At 46.4% G+C, this 21,678-nt stretch overlaps 1 protein-coding gene across 9 annotated transcripts in view; it reads right to left on the bottom strand.

The window, feature by feature from the left end:
- GPATCH8 (G-patch domain containing 8) overlaps positions 1-21,678 on the bottom strand; it is a 54,358-nt gene that overhangs the window by 4,575 nt on the left and 28,105 nt on the right. For 5 of the 9 annotated variants that reach the window (XM_085040085.1, XM_085040087.1, XM_085040092.1 and 2 more), the window contains 6 exons: positions 14,177-14,244; positions 13,681-13,767; positions 9,416-9,559; positions 7,184-7,220; positions 1,560-1,609; positions 3-133 (listed from right to left, as the gene is read on the bottom strand). In XM_085040085.1, the coding sequence (XP_084896211.1) occupies positions 3-133; positions 1,560-1,609; positions 7,184-7,220; positions 9,416-9,559; positions 13,681-13,767; positions 14,177-14,244 (517 nt within the window). Of the gene's footprint in view, positions 1-2; positions 134-1,559; positions 1,610-7,183; positions 7,221-9,415; positions 9,560-13,680; positions 13,768-14,176; positions 14,245-16,239; positions 16,285-21,678 lie in introns of all 9 variants that reach the window. The other 4 variants (XM_085040090.1, XM_085040091.1, XM_085040093.1 and 1 more) reach the window with 2 other exon arrangements.

The raw sequence follows: 21,678 nt of genomic DNA on the forward strand, positions 1-21,678 counted from the left end.
ACCACTCAGGCTGCCTCCTCTGCTCAGCCAGCTCGTGCAGACGCCGCAGGGCTTTCTCCTGCTTCCTCTCATCTTTCCTAGATCTCGACGAGACATTGCGAGCAAATTCCCTTTGCTTGAGATCTTTCAACCTCTGAGGCAAGAGAAAGTAGGGATGGATCAGACCAAAGCTGTTTGTGGTTCATCCAAGAAAAGCTCTTTGCTGTAGCACTGGAAATTGCAGTGTCAAGCCCCTCCCCAGGGACATTTATTGAGCCAGGATAGAGCAACAGCATCTTAGCTCAGCAAAGCCCATGGAGCACATTGCCATCCTCCCAGCAGCTAAAAGAAAAGACAACTGGTGGTCACTTTTGGCTATGACTTCAAGTTCTGTGTATATCCCTTTCCAATCAACATTACTGGTTTTCTTTAGCATGGACAACAAAGCTGATTTCAAAGCAACAAGCAAATTCTGGAAGGAAAAGGGGAAAAGAAGAAGGATTGTTTACTTTGCTGCTCTTGCAGGGTGCAGATGTACTTGACAAACAGTGCATGACACGAGTCTGAAGAGCATGGGCCAAAGGACAGGAGGGATTAGCTGGTGCCAGTTACCCAGGAATGACATCTGACAAAAGCAATGTACCATTACATTGGAGAAGGAGCCAAAAATCCCATGCAAATGATTCCGTAAGCAAATCCAGAATCCAACATACACCACAACCAGTTACTTGTTTTCCTGACAGTAGTTCTGAGAGGGTGTCTCAAGAAACAAACTGCTCTAAAGGCAGGATCTCTTGGGGTTAAATACCTTGGAGGGCAGAAGCACTGAGGTCCCCAGAACTCCTGTCATGAGGGAGCAAACCCAATCCCAAGGAATTTCAAACACCCTAACATCACTGAGGAAGTCTAGGTAGCCAATTCTAAGAGAAAATAAACATCCAAGACTTCAGAACATTTTGGAAAGTCCTTGTCTCTGAGCACTGGGAGAAGAGGCTGCTGGTTTTCCTTGGAATATATGTGGATATTCACAATGTTTTTTTAGAGTGCTCTACAGAAGTTTAAGCAACAGAAAGCAACAAAGACAGACCTCTACCATCCTAAAGGGACTCACTGTTCTTTTTTAGTGCACAATTCAAAACCCTTTCAAAAGGCCCAGTTCCAGAACGCATCCTGTACTCAGCTTTTGGAAGAAGTTTCATGTTTTTCAGGCATTTCATGCAGGGCCTGAGAGACTAATGGGACTCAGAGCAGGAGTCACATTGGAACAATTCTTGTACAGGATGTACAAATCACTGGTGAATTCTAAATACTTCTGGCTGGCTGACTCTGCCTCTTTCCTGGAGCAGAGTCAGACTGCCACACACAGAAACAGTGGATCTGGAAACCAACCCAAAGCTCAAATTAGAGGAATTAAGCTGGCCCAATGTAAAGAGAACATTGCTTTGTGGAAAAGGGGAATTGGACGAGACAGAGGATTCTCTTACCTAATTGTATTTACTAAATGTGGTTGATTGTTACCAAAATCAGGGAGGACACACAAAAAAAGATACAACTACAGACACCAGTAGAAAGAAACTCACTCTTGTGATCTGGACTCCCAAATTAGAAGGGTTTGCTTTCAATACATCAGCTGAAAACATCACATCACAAAGAAAAAAAGAAAGTAAAAATATAACAAGAGTGGAAGAGAGGAAAAAAAAAAAAAAACAAGCAGGCATTACTAGAGAGCTGTGGGAGAGTGTGCCAGCTATTCTACGGAGCGGGAGAGGAGCCAGTAGAGCCACAGGACCAAGCTGGGGTCTGGAGCAGGGGGGACACACACAGACACACACAGACACAGCAATGATCCCACCTGGAACAGCAGAGCTACTTTCACCAGGACAAGTAAAGGGCTCAAGGGTTTTGTGGTGTATGTTAAATGTTGAAGAGTAAATTTTTTTCCAAGAGGAAGGAAAAAAAATAATAATAGATGGACTAAGCAATGCTATCAGCTTTTTCATGCTGATTTCGAAAGCGTGTCTGAAATGCTCCGGGAAGTTACAGCCACCAACAGCTGACAAAACTATTTAATGGGGGCTGATGCCAAGTCTCGAGATCACTCATCCATTTGGAAAAAAGTATGACCCAGCTATTTACACCAGACATGAACTGTGACCTTTTCCTCTCAAGAGGAAGGTGCAATGGTGCACTCAGAGACCCCTATGCCCCCAGGCATGGTCCTGATCATCCCCCAGGACACAAATTGGGCTCAGAGCTGTTGGGAATGATGCAGCTGCCCCCAAGCTCTCCTGCCTCCATTACATGGCAATTTTAATGCAAACAGAATTAAATGCCCATTATTAAATGCTGACCTTTGTGTGTCTCTGCTCCCCAAAACCTCCCACTCTCAACACTTAAAATTTAGAGGTGTGAAGCAAATGAAGTACCCCAAAGCACTGCAACTCCAGAATATGCACCACAGCAACTCCCAGCTGCACCCAAACCTGGGCCCTTTAGGATGACAAACCACTGGCCCTGGTGTCGAGACTGCTGAGAATTTGCTACTTCCAAAACTGGGGAAGAGTTGGTCTGGTTTTACAAAGGACCAAAAGATCTCAAGGCTGAGTTTCTTTTTGTCACACAGGAGTCAGAAGGAAAAAGGGTCTTGCTGGGGAAGTACAGGATAGAAAAGCTCCACAAATGCACTGTGCCAGCTCCTAGGGAATGTAAAATATGGAACAGAACATAGCTCAGCTTGTTAAACTGACTTAAACCAACACACCTATCATCAGAAACAACTACAAGTTTGCAAGAGACCTGGCTGGATTGCATTATCTTCCCTAAATACATCCTGGGGTAGGGAAAAAGGGAAAAAGAGGAGCCCACACTGCTCATCTGTAAGAACAACTTGCTGCAGGAATGAAAAATTCCCAGAACTTTTCAAAATATCCTGTAACTCTCCCTTCACTGATTGTTTCAAGTGAGTCACTGAATCCATCCCCTCACAGAGGGGACAACCAGTTCACTACAGCCATGCCCACCCTGCTCCCCATTCCTGACTGGGAAGAAGCAATCCAAAGCCTGAAGTACAATTTCCCAGGATGAAGGGAGTACACAGAGCACCGAAATGCTGCTGACACACTCCAGGCCTCAGCCTGCCCAGGAAATCATCTGAACTAAACAGATATTTAAGTTTGGCTTATACTAAAGAAATTTCCATCTAATCCTAAGGAGAGTGTTTGTTATTCTAATCCCCCAAAAATCTCTAAATGACTTTTTGGACCACACCATATGTGTGGGGGTGAGGGAGGCTGGCTGGCTATGGAAGGCTGACCACGGAACTACCCCTTCCCCAGCACCAAGAAATACCAACAGCCACTCAGCCATCCTCAGGGAGCTTCTTCCCTCCAAAAGGAGCCCTGGGAACTCGTATTTTTAGGATGAATCCTGCCTTTTTAAGTCTTCCCATTGTGCTTAGCAAGACAATGATTTTTTCAATGGGATTAGAGCCACCAAACCTGTATTAAACATATGCTTCATGCTATTACAGGATTGCAAAATTAGGAGGCATTTTTTCCTTCGTGGGCAGTGTGTTTTCTGAGGAAGCAGCAGCTTTTCAGACTGGAGGATCATTGGGACCATAAAGCCAAGGAATATTCTGCTGGTTTATTATTACTTCAGCTATCAGAAGGGCCACACTGCAGTGACCAGCAGTGACACAAATCACCAGCACTTACATAAAGTTTCTCCAGATTTCCACAGGCTGTAGGCAGTACTTCACTACCTCCAGCCTTTCTGGGATTTATTAATAGCTGCCACCCTCCCTCAGCTTTGGAACAAAGAGTTGTATTTTAAGGTTCCAGCCTTGTTTCTAACAAAATTCCGAAAATTCTGCATTTCCACAGGAGTGCAAATTGAACTCCTGAAAAGCAGGGTTGGTATCAAATCTGCAGCTACCTCTGGACTGCAGCACGAAGAGGCCACAGTGAGGGATTATCTCCCAATCCCTGCATGGGCTCAGGAGGGGCCAAACTGGCAAACACCACCAGTACCTGACAATTCTCACAAATCAGCTTAAATCAGCTGCACTCCAGCATCACTGAAAAGCTCCTGAGAGCCCATCCCAGGCACAGCAAAGTGGGGAATTCAAGGGGGGCAAGCAGGAGTCAGGAACTGTTGCAGCAGGAAAACCACTGGATCATCATAGAATGTCCTAAGTAGGAAGGAACCCCCAAGGATCATCCAGTCCAGCTCTTGGCCCTGCACAGACACCCCAACAATCCCACCCTGTGCATCCCTGAGAGCATTGTCCAAATGCTCCTGGAGCTCTGGCAGCCTTGGGGCCATGAAAAAACTGAGCACACAGCAGATTTTGCTGGTGAGATGGTACCAGGTAAGTGCCCAGCTGGGGTGCAGAGCTTTACAGGCTCAGGACCAGCAGCAAATGGATTTTCTCAGTTTGAGGTGCCAACGCCACATAAGCATCACTGAACTGAGGCCCACTGAGAGACATTCTTTGCCTAAAAGTGCAGAGCAGAAAGAGCCCCTGCTATTCTCACAAGACAAATGCACTGTCACACTGTGTCACCAGACCTGAAGATGTGAGACTTTTCATGCCAAACCTCACATTGAGATGGGTCAGACCAGATCCACCTCTGAGGCTCGAGACAGGAGGCAGCTCCATGATATCAGAGTCCCCTCCTTCCCTGCCATTGTTCTCACATCTCTCTGCCAACACACATTAAATAAAATAACAATAATGTACTTTTCATTCTGTGCCAGCAGATTTCTGGCTTTCTGAACTTTTGATGTCTGCTCAATTCTTTGCCCCAAAAGCTTCTGGGAGTGAACGACACCATTAAACATGAGCTCAAAGGATGGCAACCTTGATCATTTCATTGAAGTGAGAACACAAGCCTGGCTTATCTTTGGTCATCAACATTCTTTGCACGATCATAAATGAAGTGAAAAGAATGGTGGGGAAATGGCCTGCAAATGCTGTTTTATTTCATCTTGATTTCCTCCCTGGGAGGAATCAATATTTTTCTTAGCTGGGTTAAGAAAAATATAGAATGGTTTGGGTTGGGAGGGACCTTAAAGCTCACCCAGTGCCACCCCTGCCATGGGCAGGGACACCTTCCACTGTCCTAGGGTGCTCCAAGCCCCATCCAACCTGGCCTTGGACACTTCCAAGGATGGGGATTAAAGTGTCTTTTCTGGGCACCCTGTGCCAGGGCCTCACCTCCCTCACAGGGAAGAATTTCCTCCTCATCTCTAATCCAAACCTTTTCAGGTTAACTCCCTTTTCAGTTAAATCCATTCCCCTTTGTTTTATCACTCCATGCCCTTGTCCCAAGTCCCTCTCCAGTTCTCTTGCAGTCCCATTATTTTTAATTGGTGGGGTTTCTGAGGGTAAAGCATTTCTGGAGTAGGAAAACCTCCCATGTAACACAAAGTACCGCAGAGGTTCTCTCCTCAGTCTCCTCCATTCAAGCTGTGATTGGAGGCCCAATGTTTTGGGAATCCCAAGTCTCCCCAAAACACAAAGTTCAGGGTTTGCATTCAGAGTATTCCTCAACCCCAGCAGTGACTGTCTCAGTAATTTTATTGTGCTTGAACAGATCCCTCCCCCTCGGCATGAGAAGCAAAGATGCAGCTAATTAGGGCACAAAGGGAATTTCACATCTATACTTTCAGTTCTTAGTTCCACCCTCTTTCCCAAAGAACTTCTTTATGGAATACATTCCCTTTGTCCTTTTACAAAGAGAATCTACACAGAATTAATCACCTACACCTCCAAAACACCACACACTTAGGGGAAAAAAACAGCTACATAAAAGGCTGCATTTCAATGCTGGTTTGTGTTCTCCCAGGGAACCTGGCACAGGTTCACTCAGGAACACGTTTGTTTTTCACAGGGAATGCAGAAGGGGAATGTTTTGATTCTGTTGGGTCAGTGACTCAGTAAACAGCTCGAGCCCTCAGCAGGCACACAAGCAGAACGAGGTGATGGTGTGAGATTCTCCAAGTTCTTGGATTGTTAAAAAACCCCCCACAGTAAAAGCTGACTGCAAATGCTACATAACTGACACACAAAGTAATTCCAACCATAACAACTCCTGCAGGCTGCTCCAGGTGCTGGCCTTTCACATCCAGGTTTATTTGATATCAATACACAGACTGGGTACAACCCAGATAAGGGGCCCACACTCATCTTCACACAAATCTAACATGAGGTTTTTATCTTGATGGCAAAACCCCAAACCAAATAAAGAGCTCTCACAGGTGTAATGCCCTAAGGACACGTTCCTACTGAGTCCAGACTGTTCTGAGACTATGGGAGCTCCCAAGAATCAGGACATCATGGCTATGCAGGAAAGCAGCACAGAAATCACAGAATGCTTTGGGTAAAGACCGTAAAGATCACCTTGCTCCACCCCCTGCCATGGGCAGGGACACTCTGCACTATCCCAGGTTGCTTAAAGTCCTACCCAACCTGGCTCTGAACACTTCCAGGGATATACCCTGGGTCCATCTTCACTACTGAAGCTCCTTGTTAGCTGCAGAAGTTTTCTTTCTACATTTGCCACCTTTTGTCTGTTAATTATCATTAATTATTACTCTGTTGACTGCCAGGACCAGGCACCATCAGAAGCAGGGCCCTTCATAACCTATCAGGCCTTGAAGATCAAGAACCTATAGCTAAAAAAAGCCACCAACAAAGACATCAGCAGCTGTACAAGGAGTTATGAGATCTCGTCTTTTCCAGTTGCTCACTAAGGATCTGTGAGGGAACTGAGCTCATTGTCCCTCCTGCAGGGCCATCTGCAGCCACTCCAGCTGCTTTCAGTCCCCTGAGAGGGACAGGCCATGTGCTGACCAGAGGGTAACTGGTCCTCAGAACAGCTGCACTCCTCATCTCAAGTATCAGCCTAATTAAAAGCAGCTCCAGAACAACACTGCACACCTCCAACGCGATGGCTAAAACACAGTGACTGAAACAGGCCAATGGTTTGGGAGAATAAATGGAAGGTTCTTTTCCCAGGTAAGGAAATACTGCCTTTTGGAGAGAAACTTGGTGTTGAGGTTGATTCAGACGTAGCCAAATGCTCTATGAAACCAGGATAGCCAGAAAAAAAAGAGAATAAACCTCCCCTTTAATTGTTTGGTGCTGACACAATTTTGGTGGGTCCAAAATGTATCCGGTTGGGATCAATCCACTTACCTATCATCCCTGTTGGGCAATAATCCCGAGTTCCTTCCTGGAATACAAGACAGTGTCTTTATAACTCGGGAGTGGAAAGGGATCTGAGGATGGAACATCTATTTACAGGGACAGCCTAATGCTCGCTGAGCCACAGAGGGATAAGCAAACACTCCAACGTCAGGGGGATGTGGAACTAAAAATACTTAAAAGCAAAAATGCTGTGGAAACTGAGCCAAGAAAAAGGCAAAAACGAGCTCTGTTGCCTCAAAAGTTACCACTGAGACAACAAAATATTGCAGATAATGTATACCAAGCTGGGTTGCTGTAACTAAGATACTGTAATGGCCTTTCTTTCCAAGAAAGGCAACTGATGGTCTGCTTTTAGGAAAAGTTCATGCTTTTCCTTAAAATCTTTAGGCTCATCTTTCTGCAACCTCACCTTCTTGTCCAAAGAGACAAACTATAAAACATCAATGTGCAACATACCAAATGCACAGCTTTTTGGTTTTTTAACTATTTTAAAATTTAGACTGGACTGCTGGAAATGAGTTCCCTTGAGCAGGAGGAAGCACAGCAGTGAGATAACGTTACTTATGCAAATTCACCTTCATTCTGTCTCGGTGGGTTTCAAGTTCACTCCCTGAATGCTGACCCAATGGGGTCACTTACATTTCAGCTCGACAAAGCTGGACAAGCAATTTTTTCCCTAAGCAAAGCATGATTGCTTCTTTGTTTAAATCCCTCTGTAACTAGAAATTAATGCTGGGTGATGCAGCCAGAGTTTGGAGGCTCATTTTGTCCAAAGCCTGCCTGAAGTGACTGCAATGAATGGAATTATCCAAGAACATAATTCCTCGCAAAATAATCAGCACTACCAAGCAACCTCCAAATTCTTTCTCCTGATGAGATGACCACACCCTGTGTGTGCACAAGACATTTTTCTCTCAGGCCACTCCTGCTGATGACTCCTTTTGTTTCCTTCCACAGGTTGTTTCCTCCTCCACAGCATCTCCAGCTGCTGAAGGGCTCTGAGCCTGGCTAGCCTCCCGTCAGTGCCCCATTAGTCACTGAGGGCTGGAGCAGGAGTTCACAGAATCCCGTGGCATCAGCACACCAAGAATGTGACACAAACAGGTCCTTCCACCTCCCAGAGAAATGCAGGTCACTGCACTCAGGTTTCAGCCAAGCTGATGGAAACCTTCCAAGAAAGTTCTCTGCTCTCGGGTGTCACGACTGAGCTCGGCCAAAACCACCCCTCTGCCCAATAACCAAGGGAATGAATGAATTTCTGCTCCTCATTCTACCAAACCACTCTTCTTTCCAGAGCCAAACTGCCCTGCCATGAGAATTCCTGACAACACTCCCTTAGTTCAGAGTATATTCTCTGTCATATCCTACACTTAATACATACACACACACACACACAAACAAACAAATCATACTCTAAAGCCACGTTCTTATTTTTGAGCTGCTGTTCACTGCTATTTTGCAAGCTCTGCAGCACATCCTCCTTGAGTTAGCAGCATTTTAATGATTGTGTTGTTAGAATTTAGGACTAGGAACATCAAACCCCTCCTCTGAGCTATTCCAACCCTGGAGGAGCCCAGCACTGCTATCTGCTGTGCAGTTACATCTCATTTAGCAGCTTAAATGGTCAAACAGATCAGGCTAACACATGAACTTCCATTATTTACCGTGCAGCGTGAAGCACCCTGCAGACACTACAGTACATCCCTACCTTGGGAACAAAGCCAGCTCCACACACACTCTGAATCCTACCTCTCCTGAGAATTACAGAATTTGGGAAGTGCTCCTTTCTTAGGATTCCTTTGACACAGCCATTATTTCCTCTTTTCAGTAACTTGACAGAACACAGACTGAGGTACTAAAATGCTCACATGTGGGGTATCATCACTCCACAAAGCTGTACTAACCCTAAAAGCAAACTGGGAGCCATTCATATCCATGTGGACTCTCCCCAGTTTAACACCAGCACTTTCCTACCCATGGGTCTTTCAATACTGGGGCTCCTTGATGCCAAACATGGAGTGGGGTTTGGGGTTTTTTTGTTGTTGTTTTGTGTTTTTAAGTGGATGATGGGCATAAAAATCTTGTCCAGAGACAAAAAAACACCTATTCCTGGACCAATAAGGAAAACAGATACACCAGGGAAATTCCAGTATTAACCACAAACAAGACCACCACGATGAACACCAAACTGATGACCTGTGCTGTCAACACTTGGGTTACCTGCTTGTGAGCATGGTCGTAAGAGTTGATGTGGTTGTCAAACTCTTGGTGCTTCTGATACTGCTTGTCACAGAGTTCACAGTAGAAGTTTGCTCTGAGGTCTTCCAAAGCCTTAGCAATGGCCTTTTCTTTATCAACATAATCCTGAAAAATTAACAAAAAAATGCTTCTGTTAAGTGTCCTGTAAAACAGATGGGAAGATGATGTCCTCTAAGGAAAAATATTGCTTATGAAAAACTTAGTGTACATTGATTATCTTTACAGCAGGATCATTGCGGCAGGAAAACACCTCCAAGATTCATCAAGTCCAACCTGTGCCCAGTCCCCACCTTGTCACCAGCCCAGAGCACTGAGTGCCACCTCCAGGCATTCCTTGGACACCTCCAGCAGTGGGGACTCCACCATCTCCCTGGGCAGAACCTTCCAAGGCCTTTGCAGGAAGAAATTCCTCCTGATGTCCAACATGGACCTCCCCTGGCTCACTGGACCTCCCCTGGGACCTCCTCATGGACCTCCCCTGGGAACTTGAGGCTGTTCCCTCTCCTCCTGTTCCCTGGGAGCACAGCCCGACCCTGTCAGGGAGTTGTGCAGAGCCAGAGGGTCCCTCCTGATCCCCCTTTTCTCCGGCTGAGCTCCCCCAGCTCCTGCTGGTGCTTCAGCCCCTTCCCAGGACACACTCCAGTCCCTCAATGTCCTTCTCACTGTGACGGCCCAGAACTGGACACAGCACTTGAGGTCCCTCAGCAGTGATAGCTCAGGGGACAGTCAGTGCCTTGGTCCTGCTGTCACTCCAGTCTTGGGACAGCCCAGGTACCACTGGCCTCTTGCCCACCTGGGCATACCAGGGCTCATGCTCAGTCACTGCTGACCAACATCTCCAATCACCTTCCAGTCACTCTGCCCCCACCTGGAACACCCCCTGGTGCTCTCATGATCCAAGTGCAGGTTCCCAGCACTTAGCCTCGTTGAACCCAGCTTATGAAGCTGAGCAGCCTTTGCAAATTCACAGGTTGGATTCCAGAACTTCACAACACTACCAACCTTGACTCTATTTCTTACCCAGAATCACAGAATATTCTGAGTAGGAAAGGACCCACAAGGACTGAAGATCCCCTGGTCATAGCAGAGGTATCACTGAAAGGAGACTGCTTAAAACAAGGCCTGCAGTGCTGCTGGGGGAAGGCAGCTCTGCCTCAGGGAATGCTCTTGCATTGCCTGTGCTCCAAGGAGAGGCTCAAAGCCTCAAGCTAACCCAGAGACGCATTGGCATCAAACCCAGGAGGATCCCTGCCTTTGGAACAAAACTGTCCAGCTCTAAAGCTGACATCTGCTCCATTCTGAGTGCTAAGAAATGTCTGCTTGATCTTGATTTGGCTGCCTGAACTCAGGAGGGAGGAACACAGCTCTGGCTGGGAATCACTGTTGACAGCCCCCAAGCCCAATCCACTGTGGTGAAATCTCCCCAGGAGCAAAGCTGCCCATCAGGCTGGGCCCCAGCACAGACCACACTGGCAGTGGGCACAGTGAGCTGCATGTAATTAACAGGGGAGAGAGACAGCCTGGGGGCTGCCAACAGGGTCTTTTTCTTTCTGTAACATTTGCATAGGTGGAAAATCACACCTCCAGGCAGACATGAGGTGTCTCACCTGGCAACAGCCACATCCTCCCCACTTTTGCTACAGGTTTTGAATATGCACCAAGCTCTGGGACTGGGGAAATCCCAGTCCCTCAGGTGGCTGTAGTGGCTGGACATGCAGGTGTGGAAGGAGCCTGTGCTGTCCCCAGGGCTGATACACACCTGGGGGGCTTTGAAGTGCACCTGATGCTGAGACACAGGAACCTCAGGGCTGAGCAGCTGCTCCCTCTTGCCAGGCTGTATCAATTACAACCCCACCAGCAGAATTAATAAAACATCACCACACACTAGGAGCACGCTGGGGGAGGTTTACCCTAAGGAGGTAGAAGCTTTTACTCAAAAGCAGCTACAAATGCTGCATCACAAAGCCCACAGCAGCACTCCCCATACAGCCATTGACCATAGGCATTTCAACTGGAATGAAGAGAAATTATATAAAAAAACAGCCTAACATTAGAGAAAAAGCACTTAAGGATCTTTTTTTTTGGTCTTCAATATAAACTTCTTATGAGAAGCTTCCTTCCTCAGCAAGAGGAGGCAGCAAACATTTAAGACAGAAAACTATGAAAGGTTTTTCCTTTGAATTTCAGATCTTGTTCAAGGCAATATGGTTTCTCTCGCAGTTAGCACATCAAAATGGCATTAAAATAACATTACTGAGAATGTTTCATATGTTGCAAAATTTATATAAAAAAATTTCAACACCCGAAGAGAGGAAAAAAGAATATCTGAAAAATTTTTGTGCTCATGTTTGGGATTGTTTGCAGTTTAAAGCACTGTTCACCTCTACACAAAAAAGGAAGCAACTTCCTGCTTCCATCTATTACCAGATGCCCTTGTTAAGAAGAAAAAAGAAAAAAGAAAAAATCAACAAATCTGGAGTTTTGAGCCTGAAGCAGGTCCCCAGAAGACAAGAAAGGAAAACAGAGCAGCGTGAGCTCCACAGAACACGGACGTTTAAAGTTCCTCTGAATCCCAGACAAGCTTCCTGCACCATGTGTAGGTTTTTCTGAGCAAGCATCCTGTGGCTAAACAATGAACCCCAGCCATATGAGTAATCAGAATCTATACAAAAGAAGGGAATTAAAAAACATTTCTTGGCTGCAGAGTTATCCTAAATTCCTCTGAGGCTCCCCGAATGGCTGATCAGGATGCACTGCCATCAGCAGTTACATAATGGACTCCTGTGGAGCAGCAAAAAGTAACGGCTGCAGAGATTTTTCCCAGCTTAATACCAAAATGCAAGGGGCTAAGGATGAACAGAGCTAATAAAAACCCACTGGAGCTGGGAGAGATTGCTACTGCTCCAGAGCTCCTGAGAAAAAAGTTGTGGTGGAAGAGGGCAGGAAAAGATTCTCAGAGCAGCACTGGTTCAGCTGTGTTTGAAAAGGTAATTGTAAATCCCAAGAACTTCAGCATCACTGAATGGCTTGCGTTGGACCTTAAAGACCCTCTAGTGCCACCCCCTGCCATGGGCAGGGACACCTTCCACTGTTCCAGGCTGTTCCAAGCCCCATCCAACCTTCCCAGGGATGGGGAGTCCACAGCCCCTCTGGACACCCAAACACCTGCAGTTCACTTACCGAGCAAATCAAGGTCTCAAGAAAAAAAAGAAAAAAAAAAAAAAAAAAAAGACAAGAGTAGGCTATAAATTTTCATAGCTGAACAAACTGCCTGAAGAATTAACTATTCAACTGGGGAAATGGAATTTTAGATTTGCCAAGGTTATGTTTAATTTTAATGGCATTGAAACTACTTTCCCATTATTTCTGAAATAATTAAAATTTATGCAAGACTGATATTTCATTTGGATATCTTGGGCTCTTCCTCGACCCTGGTACTTCCCAAATCTCAGGACAATTCAACAAAGAGGCTTTCCTAACACTTGATGGACTGTAGGGGCTGGAAAGCGGAAGAGCGGATTAAAGGATGAGCAGAGACCATGTCTCCACAGAGAACCCGGTTACAGCTAATCCAAGAATGCACCAGCATGTCACGCTCAATCCCAACACCACAGCTCATTTTTATCAGCCTTTGGCTTATAAAATAACCTCACAGGTTTTGTAAATCCCATGGAAATGCAGAATTTATCTTTTTTTCAATGCTGCCTGAGCCGTTTTTCCAAGAAGTTCCAGCCCATCAACTTCTCCAAGCTGGAGTTGTGTCCTACCTTTCCAAAGCAGGCAGGATTTATGCAGTTGACATCATAGTGTACTACTCATGCCTCACTCAGTACAACACAAGACTTCCTCCCCTCCCAGCTGCTAACTGCCCCTCTACCACCTGCAGGTTCTGTACTGATATGGCAGGTTCAGTAGGAAGATCTGGCAGCCCTGAGCGTAGGGAAGGAAATGTCCTGCTCACCTCAGGACTGTTCCTTCCAGAACATGAGCAAAGCACACAGAGAAAGCCCTGCTGCTGTCCTGGGGCTCTTCAGCAGCTAAACAAACACAAAGGTTGATGCCAGGAAGTGAATAACCAGTTTGTTAAAATAGAAATCATCTCAACCATGACCAAACACTGAATTTCTACCACCAGCACTGCGGCAGAAGGAGAAGAGCTCAGCCCCATCAGAATAGATTTTTTTCCCAAGCAGCCCACGGACACATCAGTGCCCCTCTCTCTGTACCTTGTACTTCTGCCTCAGCTCCTCGGTGTCTTCCTTCTCCACCTCCAGCACTCGCCTCCGCTCTGTGGCATCCTCGGCGTAGTCGAGCTGTTTAAAAAAAAACAGAGCAGAGATGCAATTTGGCCCATAAATACATGGCACTATCAAATCTGCCAGAATGCACAACTTAATAATTTTAATTGAAACTGAAACTATGCACATTGTACTTTGCTTTCCCTGTTTGTCACCCCAAGTGTAAACAGGTCATTAATTCCCCTGAGGTGGAGGGTCCTGGCAGGCCCATGACAGCTTTGGGGACGGGAAATCGCAGAGCCCAGGGATTTTGGGGAGCATCAAGACCCCAGAACTCAGGTTCACAGGGATGAACAGAGTTTTCTTACTGTGCTGATTTAAGAGCAAGCTGCTCTTTATCTTGGATTCACAAGCTCTCACTTTTAAATGTCTTTCCCACCCACTCCCCAAGAGCCCTGCAGGGGAAGGGGCCAGGGGAGCTTACCTCCATCTCCATCCGGCCCATGCCCATGACATCATACTTGACGACGATAGGGATGGGATCTGTCCTCCCTGGAAGAGGAACACACACAGAGGGGTCAGGGGCAGTCCAGCACCACAGCTCGCTGTACACATTGGGTTTGGGTGGTTAGAGATCTTGCCTTGGAGTGCAGAGACCAGAAAGCTACAGTGAACCAAACACGAGCCATTCTCACAGCTTACAGCCGACCCTGCGCCTCGCTCCGAACAGGCACCAGGATGATAAATGCATTTTCTGAACATTAACTGCTCATGTAAAAGCTTCTTGTGGTTCATGTTCCCCCATGACAAGCCCTGGGGCATGGCTGATAACAGGACTTGAGCCTTCCCCTCAAGGCCTCCACATCAGGCTCCTCATCTTCCCATAGGAGTGAAGAAGCTGCTAAATACATTTCACTGTTGCAGCTCATGAATAATCTATTAGAACTTCTCTGTAAGGGATGTGGAAGCCTCCCTCCCACCAGCTTTTGTCCCTCCCCAGGAGTAAGGAATGCTGAGAAGGATGGCACAGAAGCCAAACCTCCCCCATCCCAACCATCCAGCCCAGGCCAGGTGGTCAGGCTATTCCCCAGCCCCTGGAGCGATGCTCTGGCCCCGCCGTGTCACCTGTAAGCTGTGAAAAGGACTGGTTGCGAAGAAAATTGACTTTGAACTAATCAAACTATGCTGGAGATTTATTTTTTTTTAAATAACGTATCTTTAATCCACTCATAACCAGCCAAACAAAGCAAAATGGGGCAGACAAGCACTTTACTACCACAGCTTTTGTTTTTTTTAATTTATTTTAAATTATTATTATTTTGATTTTTACATCACAACTGGCACTGGTGGTTGTGATGTAACCCACTGACAAAGTACTTACCTTCTCCGGTGCAAACCTTGAGTGAAAAAACAGAATGTTTACTTCCCTTGTTATTGCTCTTGTTTGGTGTAAACAATTGGTTTGTTATACACACATACACAGGTATTATACCTTTGGGCTAAAAGATCGACAGGTTGGAGTCATGCCAAAAATATTCCATTGCCATCCACAAAGCTTAAAGTCTTTAAAACTGCCTCAGAAAACCTGGATAGGTGTGAACTCTTTGCCAGCATTGGCTCTAATTCCTGCCAAAGCCACAGCCCAGAGGGGTTTCTGAACCTTAAAGTACAGACGTGTTTTTATTCAGAAATAAATCCATTTAATTAATTGCTTTATGGTTTTGTTGATATGCCCAGGAATTTGACTGGCAGGTATCCATCAGGTCCAAAAGTAGTGATCACATTGATCTGAAATGGTTGGGATTGAGCTTTCCTTTGGATATTTAATGCTCACCCTTTGACAAAGTTTCTCTTATGCCCAATGGTATAATACAGTAAGCAGTGACTGCAATTTTTAGCAAAAGGACCAAATTAAAGACAGGTTATAAAAATGACTTCCTAAGTGCAATATCACTTTCATAACGTCTCAGCCAGGGATTTACTGGTAAGTGGTGAACCCAAATGGAATGGCTGGCACCAGGTGCCAACAATTTATTATTTAAATTCTTTTTCAAGCTTTTTTTCTTGCATGTTTTGGTTTGGTTTTGGGTATTTTTGGTTTGTTTTTGTTTTGTTTCTCCAGCAATTGAGATCTTTTGATGCAGCCTCATTGCCCTGGTAAACCCCTGTGTACAAACAATGCATCAGTACTTTTGCCTTCTAAGGCAGTCAAAGTTTTTTGGGTTGGTTTTTTAAAATTCAAAATCTATTTGGAAATTGCAGTAGCAAGTGCTAGTGCCCATCGTGTTGGGGGGGGAAAAAAATCAAGTTTGGACAGTATTAAAAATTTATGTTTAAACTGATTTTGGCAGTTCTAACACAAACAGAAACATCCCTTCTTAGCAATACCCTTTAATGAACAAGGATCAGACAAGTGTGCATAAAGAAAGGAAAGGAAAGGAAAATGAAAGACCAAGCAGAAGGATGATGGCTACAACAGAGAAAGTAAGCCTAACATTGGTGCACTGATGACAAAAGGAGTAATTCAGTCTGAAAATAAAAAATTACCACTGCTAAGTTTACCATCACCACAACAAGTCCAGGATCATAACGCTGTAAAAAAGAAACACCATTTGTTAGGCAGAAACCATTAGGGGCAGAAAATAGGCCATTGGGCAGGGAGGATGGGTTAAAAAAAAATAACAGGAGGCTTCTTGCTCACCCCTCCACCCCACGACTGTGCTCTGCCCTGCGGAACCAGGGAGCCATCGGAGCAGCTCTGACTCCTTTTGGGTGTTGGGAGAGCTCCTGGTGACAGCCTTGCCCCAGGGAGGCACCGAGGCACGTGTATGCAGGCAATTTAAAAAGGAAACAAATCAGGATCTTAAGGAAATCGCAAATACTCTGGGCCAAAAGGAGCTCTGCTTGCAGGTCAGAGGAGAATATACCGTGAGCAAAGCGATGCCTTTGTTTTAAACTAAACCACCATTTCATTATGAATGGAACACCATGTGTGACATCCAGGTGACAAGGCCTGTAACACGGCTATGGCAGCAGTGCCAACCCCACGTGGATCCCCCTGGACCCAGCTGGGGCAGCAGGACACTGTGCTGCTGGGTACTGGGTGGCCTCACTCAGTGTCCAAGGAAAGCCACGATGGTGCAGGGACACAGAGCAGGCTCAGAGCCACCTCTCACCTGCCAGCTGCCAGGTGGGACATGGGGAGCAGCCAAAGGGGGAAATGGGATTCTGCAAGTTAGGCTCATTACTTCTCCTTTAAAAGAACTTCCTCAAGAAAAATTATCCTACTGCTGGCCACGACAACAGATCTTTCCCAGCAGGTAAACATGGCTCGGACGTCGGGAGCCTCCCAGGTTTGGAGTCCCTGCTGAGCTTTTCCTGTACACCAACATGCTTTGAAGGCAAAACAAACTTGCAAGGCCCAGAATTCCCACACTTCCTGCCATTCCACAGGGCTGCAAGCAGTGCCACACAGACAGTTAATTCCCAGGATAATTCCCTGCTGCACCCCTGTCCCAGCCCCCTGCACCCCACAACATTTATCTCCTGTTTGAGGCAGGTCACAAACTCCTTCAGAGACTCCTGCACAGGCTGCAGACCCCAAAGCAGAGAGGGTTATTGCATGAAACACTTTCACACCCTGTGAAAATCTCGTGGAGAGCATAGCGCAGGAACCTCCAGAAGGATGGGAAAAATAAACAGCTCACACGAGAGTTGCACCTCAGAAGACCCAATCTCAAAGTAAATTAGCTTTGTAGTGATTCCCTGGACTCAGAAACAAAATGAGATTCCCAAACTGACCAGCTGTACTTGTTTTGCTTTCCTCTCCCCAAGAAATGGGAAAACCTTGCTTGTGAAAAATTGCTCAGCCCCAAACAAACCCTGACAGCTGCCCCCTTCCCAGAGCCCTGCAGCAGCAGAGAGCAGGCAGTGAATAGAGAGCACATGGCCAGGCAGGCTTCACCAAATTCCCTCCTTTTCACTTGCACAAAGTTATTGGATACAAACAAATACTTCCCCCCACCTCCCCCCATGCTATAAATTAGTAAGTACTGGGAAAAGAATTCATCCTAAGGCTTCAGGGCTTTGGCTTCAGAGGACTTTGACTTCAGGGCCATGCTCTGGCACTGGACATGGAGTGGATGCTGCTTTGCCCTTTAGAATGGGAATATCCCAGCTGGACCTGTCATCTAAGCCTGCCTGGAAACACTGGCGTTGTCAACACCAGCCCATGTTTTATCTTGTTTTTAAACAGTCAAAACAGAAACCAGTTTTGATCAGATTTGCATACTCAGGAAAACTCCTCCCTCCAAAAGCAGCATCGTGGCAATAGAATCCCAGAATGGGCTGGGAGGGAACCTAAAAACCAGTCCCACCCCCTGCCATGGGCAGGGACACCTTCCACCAGCCCAGGCTGCTCCAAGCCCCATCCAGCCTGGCCTCGGACACTTCCAGGCATCCAGGGGCAGCCACAGCATCTCTGGGCAACCTGTGCCAGGGCCTCCTCACCCTCACAGGGAAGAGTTTCCTCCCAATATCAAATGTAAACTGATCTTTTTTTTTTAGTTTGTAACCCCCACCCCTTGTCCTATCCCAACAGGTAAGTTTCTCTGTTAAACAGACATTCAGACGTAACAGGATGAAAAAATTATGTACCCCAAAAATTCCATGTTAGTATAATTCAATCAAATCTCTTTCAGTGTGTCCCTTATGCAGGGCATGTAAGCACCACAGAAGGAACAGAACAACCTTAATCCTGCTTGTTCTGTTGACGTCTTCATAGAAACTTCCCCCAGGTACAAGCTTTGTAAGACACAATCCTAGAGGACTGATTGATATCACACTTGTCACTGGCGGAGAATTTCATAAACTCAGGGTCTCCAGAGGACGCAGACAACAGGATCTGATCTTCTTGGACATGGAGGATTTCTCCTTACTCATTATCTTCACGCTGCAACTGAAACCCATAGTAAGACACAACCTTCCAGGGGGTTTTAGCTGCTCCTGGAGAGGGACTATCACTGAGCTGTGTGCAGACAGCACTGGCAGTTGTGTGACCACATCCCTGGGGTTCTCTGGTGGATAAGGGTCAGTTTATTCAGTCAGGACAAACCCCACTGCAGGCTCTGGAAGGGAAACAGGTGCCTGGAGTCAGTGACCAACACCTGCAGGAAGGGATCCAGAGGGACAGGGCTCACCTTCAGCTGCACTGTGTGCGAAGGGGGAGACAAAGAGGAGTCCCTGCGCTCACAGATGAGCTGCATTTTCAAAGATGAGGATTTTGCAGCTCTCAACACTCCTGAGACTGTTTCAATATAGCCACATGGGAGTTGGGCTCTGCTCCCAGGGAACAAGTGACGGGACAAGAAGAAACAGCCTCAAATTGTGTTGGGGGGGGTTCAGGTTGCATATTGGGGAAATTTCTTCATGGGGCTGTCCAGCCCAGGCAGAGGCTGCCCAGGGCACTGGTGGAGTCCCCATCCATGGAGGGGTTTAAAAGCTGTGTAGATGTGGCACCTGGGGACATGACTTAGTGGTGGCCTTGGCAGTGCTGGGCTCCCTAAGAGTCTGCAAAAGACCAAGAGCTGTCCCACTGAAAATTCAGACTCCTCATTCAGTACATCAAAAGAGAAGAGGGGAGAAAATCCACTCATTTTCACTGCTGCACAAGCCTAGGGTGCTCCTCACTGCCTAAAAATGATACCACATTACCAAACTCACTCCAACTGCTGCAAGAAGCAAATAAACAGACAAGGCAACCTTTAATCCTGGCTCCCTTTGGGAATTAGAGTAGTGAGCTCATCCTGTTTATGTCAGATTTCTGGAAGGGGTCAAAACAATCACGAGATTCAAACAAAGGTCCATCATTCTCGGCAGCAAACAAAGTGCCAGAGACGAGAAAGTGTCTTCCAAGAACACAAGAAGTGCACTGTGAATTTAATCCTTACTAAGTAGGGGCGAAATGACGAGAGAAAGTCAAGTTGTAAACACCCCAATCACATGGAAAACTTCCAATGGGAGCTCACAACCTCTCAGATACACAAACCAAGGGTGACACTTGCAGAAAACCAAGCTGAGGTTTGACCTTGAGGCATCAAGCAGAGCTCCTTGAACTTCTGCAGAGGAAGGAACATAGTGGAGTCTGGGTCAAAAAACAGCTCTACCCCAAATGCTGGGCAATGGATTAAAGAGCAGCATGGAAGATGTTGGAGCAAGAACACAAATCCTGGTTAATTCTGGAGAGAATTTAGAGGTAAGAGTTGCTATCTGTGTTTATCTCAGTAAGTGAAGAGGGCTGAAGGGTCTGGTCTGATTTAGGGCTGAGCTGAGAGAGAAGCAGGTTGAGCATGGCCATGACCTCTCCCTTCCCCACACTCATCTCCCCCAGTTTAATGAAACTGTTTTTCCACTGGCCCAGCACAAAGGACCAGAAGGCCTCATTCCAAGCCAGGAGAAAGCTGTCTGTCACAATGAACATGTGGCACTGAAAGATTACAGACTTCACTGGCTACACCCACTCAAGCAACACATAAACTCACTACCTGTAATCAAGGGAAGGATCTTGCACCTCCAAAAGCAAACAAGGGGGCAACTGCTCCCCCCAAAGGACACTGAGGCATTGAGCAAACCTCCCTTTTGGTCTGTGATCTGCTGCGTTTTGACACAGCAGTGAATATCAGTGTGATAACTGCAGCCACAGCGCCCAGGTTGCTCAAGCTAAGTTCATATGAAAATATCACTCTTAAAACCACTGCAGTGATTTGTGTTGCAAACACAAGCATGGAAACGTTCATCCATGCCAGGACTGAGGTTCCCGTGAGGACATGTTAAGATACAGGAAGATAAGAGAGAGTTCACAGCTATTTCTTGGGTAAGACTGCCAAACCAACCCATGCCTAATGAATAAAGGCACTGTTAAGCATTTTTATCTGCTTCTCCTGTATTTTCTTGTATTTATTACAAAGCTGAAAAACCCAGAAAGAAATCTAACACCCCCCAGTCCCTCAGATGCTCATTGTTCCATGTTCACAGGCCTGACACACATCCACCGTCTGCCTCCACGAGATCAGAGGAGCCAACAAATGGAAAACACATTAATATCCGAGCTGAAGCCATTTGGCGAGCGGGTGACAGCACCAAGATTCAAGACCTTGGAATTCAAACCCTGAGCTCATTTCTCCAAGCTGCAGCTGCCAAGTGATCACATTTGTGACTGATCTCAGTTGCTCGAGTGGTCAAAGCTCTGTTTATTGCTCCCCACAGCCTGAGGAACATCCAGCAAAGGTAGCGCCTGTGGCCACCTGGCACTGCCTTGGAACGTGGCCTCAGATTCGGCTCCATCCCACAGCCAGGGAGCACCCCAGGGGCTGCCAGGGAGAGGATATTTCCTGCCTGAGCCGCAGGATCACAGCTTCACCTGCAGTTCTGAGCAGCTTCCTGTACTTGTCAGACGCTTCTGCTCTTCCACCCTGCTCAGCCCTTGGACCGAGAGGGAATGTTTTCCCTTTTCTGAACAGATTTAGGGAGGATTGTGCCAAAGGAGAACTGCACTGTAGTGATGCTGAGGGGGGGAGTGCTGACTATATTTATCCTCCCAGAATTTGCAAGTCAGAGCACAAATCCACTTGTGCTTTTTCTTTTAATTGAAACCCATGTAACAATAATACAGCTTGATGGAGGTACTGGATTTTAGCACTTGCTAACAAATTTGCTATACCTGACTTTACTACCTAGCTAGATATTGTCAGGAAAGGATAAAATGAACCCAAAGCACTTTTTAGTAACTGCTGCTCTCTGTATCACCAGGATAATTTATACAATCAGTTTGGGGCACACCTTGGTCAACAAGAACAGCACTGCCCTGACAGTCTGTGCATATTTATTGCTTTCAGCCTGAGTGGAAGGGAACAAGGATGCAGGAAGGGTTCCCAGCTCTGCCAAGAGCTTCCAAGACACATTCTACGGCCCTGCCCTCTCCTCACAGCA

Source organism: Lichenostomus cassidix, chromosome 27 (genome assembly GCF_008360975.1).
Source record: "Lichenostomus cassidix isolate B80296 chromosome 27, HeHo_3.0, whole genome shotgun sequence".
Lineage (NCBI taxonomy): Eukaryota > Metazoa > Chordata > Aves > Passeriformes > Meliphagidae > Lichenostomus > Lichenostomus cassidix.